Source organism: Aegilops tauschii, chromosome 2 (genome assembly GCF_002575655.3).
Source record: "Aegilops tauschii subsp. strangulata cultivar AL8/78 chromosome 2, Aet v6.0, whole genome shotgun sequence".
Taxonomy (NCBI): Eukaryota; Viridiplantae; Streptophyta; class Magnoliopsida; order Poales; family Poaceae; genus Aegilops; species Aegilops tauschii.
This window is the reverse complement of record NC_053036.3, coordinates 563,377,970-563,379,941: the sequence shown is the minus strand read 5'-3', so window position 1 is coordinate 563,379,941 and position 1,972 is coordinate 563,377,970. Positions and strand designations below refer to the sequence as shown.

Here is a 1,972-nt window from a genome sequence, read left to right as displayed (position 1 = left end):
TGTGAAGTAGTTTTAGGCCTTGTCAACCCATAAAGAAAGACAAATCATCGTGAAAATGTTCGGCGTGTAGCCTAGGAATGACAAGATCATTCCCATTCTCAAAATTGATATTGTGATGAATTATTGCACCCAAATTGGGTAAGCTTGACATATATTTCAAAAGAAAAGAAAAATATCACAATGGTATAAATTTTTGGGAAATATCCTCAAGATATAGTAAAACTTAAGGTTCACCATGTGGGAAGCTCAAGGCAGGGGCTCCAAACCGGCCAATTCACTTGCACATAATTACTCCCTCGGTTCATAAATATAAGAGGTTTTGAATATTTTACTATATAAACTACAGATATAGACCAAAATGAGTGAACAAACAAATTAAAGCGTGCGTACATATATGCGATTCAAAAAAATATAACAACTTATATTTGTGAACAAAGGGAGTATAAAATCTCAAAAGATTCTGATTTAGCAAAATATCATAAAATCGTATGGATAAAATGTCGCCTCAAATCGTATTGGCATATCACTAGAAACATTAGAGATGCTATAAATCCGAAAAGAATAACAAAATTTAGGGGCAAGATAATTTGTAGGTTGGTTGCCATGATGTATTTACAGTGACACTGCTGTTGCATGTGGTTATGGTACCCAAAACCAAACAGGACCCAATCATTAAAGGCAAACTAAACAAGAGAGGGCGCAGAAGGGCGACCCAAATAGTAGAAGTCTCATCAGATCCATTGCGATTACATTTCTGTTTTCGACCGAGAACAAGTACACTTTCCAACCATTTGGGCAGCCTAATTAGCTTGCCATGGACACATGCTTCGTGCCGCCTGATGCTGCTGCCCTGCCTTGCCTCCTGTAGGCGGCACCAAGCTGCCTCTGGTGCCTCCACCGGAGCAGGCTAGAGCACCGGCCGGACAGACGGAGACGACGATGATTCTTCAGAATACAGATGATGTATTCTTCTGAATTCGGATCTTGTCGATCCATACAAAACTTTCAGCGGTCAGCCGGTTAGCTTGCGACGGACACCTTCCTGGGCTGCCGCTGCCCACGGTGGGACTCCGTCTCCGCCGAGAATATCTGCTGCCTCCGGGCGGCTTGCTTGGCGCAGACGGCGTCGAGGTGCATCTGCTCGTGGCGGCACTCCTCGCTGCAGAAGGGCGTGTCTCCTCTGTACATGAAGACGTCGCTGTCGCGCGCCAGCGGCTTGGCGCAGAGCGCGCACGCGTCCATCGCCGGCATGCCGGGCTCGCCGAGCAGCTCGTTGTCGAAGAAGAAGGAGCAGGCCACTGATCGCGCCATGGTACGTGTGTGTAGGTGGTTTTGGAGCAAAATGCTGACCAGAGCTTAGCTTGGTGGTGGGCTTGGTTGGTGGTGCGAGGAGAGGGAGGAAGAGGAGAGCGAGCGAGTTGTGTGGAGAAAGGCTCAGGTATATATGGTGCGTGGAGACGGAGACGGCAAAGGCCGTCGGAATGCTGTGGTCCGGTGCGCCCACGGGTCGGGCAATACTGCGCTCAGCTCAACCGAGAGGAAAACGACGGCAATATGTCCGGGCGAGGTCGACCAGGTCCCGAATAATGAATGTCTTGTGATATTTTGTGAAGGCTAGAAATGTAGCTGTATTTGAAAACTCTCAAAAATACTTGAAGTATATTCCGGCTGTACTCGTGTGAGTATAAGATTAGGCAGCTTTGCTTAAAATAGCGCTAACGCTTTGCCTCTATCTCAAAATAAAAATAAAAATGAGACAGGTGCCCCAGACGGCAAATAATAGACACCAATGCCTATCGTGCACTGTACTGTATGTGATATTTTGAGCAAATAATTCGAGGTCTTCTCCTTCAGCTGTCGTCCACACCAGCAACTTGTGAGCAGTGGACTCGCGCGCACACTTGCAGATCTTGTCTACGCAAGCAATGTGTGCGGCCATTTGCAGTCTTTAAAACTTCAGGCTCAAGGATAC

General features: G+C 46.9%; 1 protein-coding gene across 1 annotated transcript; it reads right to left on the bottom strand.

Moving 5' to 3' along the window:
* Positions 1–458: 458 nt before the first annotated feature.
* On the bottom strand, positions 459–1,720 carry LOC109738204 (FCS-Like Zinc finger 2-like). Its single transcript, XM_020297302.4, has one exon. It carries the CDS (start codon positions 1,309–1,311, stop codon positions 1,021–1,023), a length of 291 nt encoding a protein of 96 aa, XP_020152891.1. The 5' UTR covers positions 1,312–1,720; the 3' UTR covers positions 459–1,020.
* Positions 1,721–1,972: the final 252 nt, after the last annotated feature.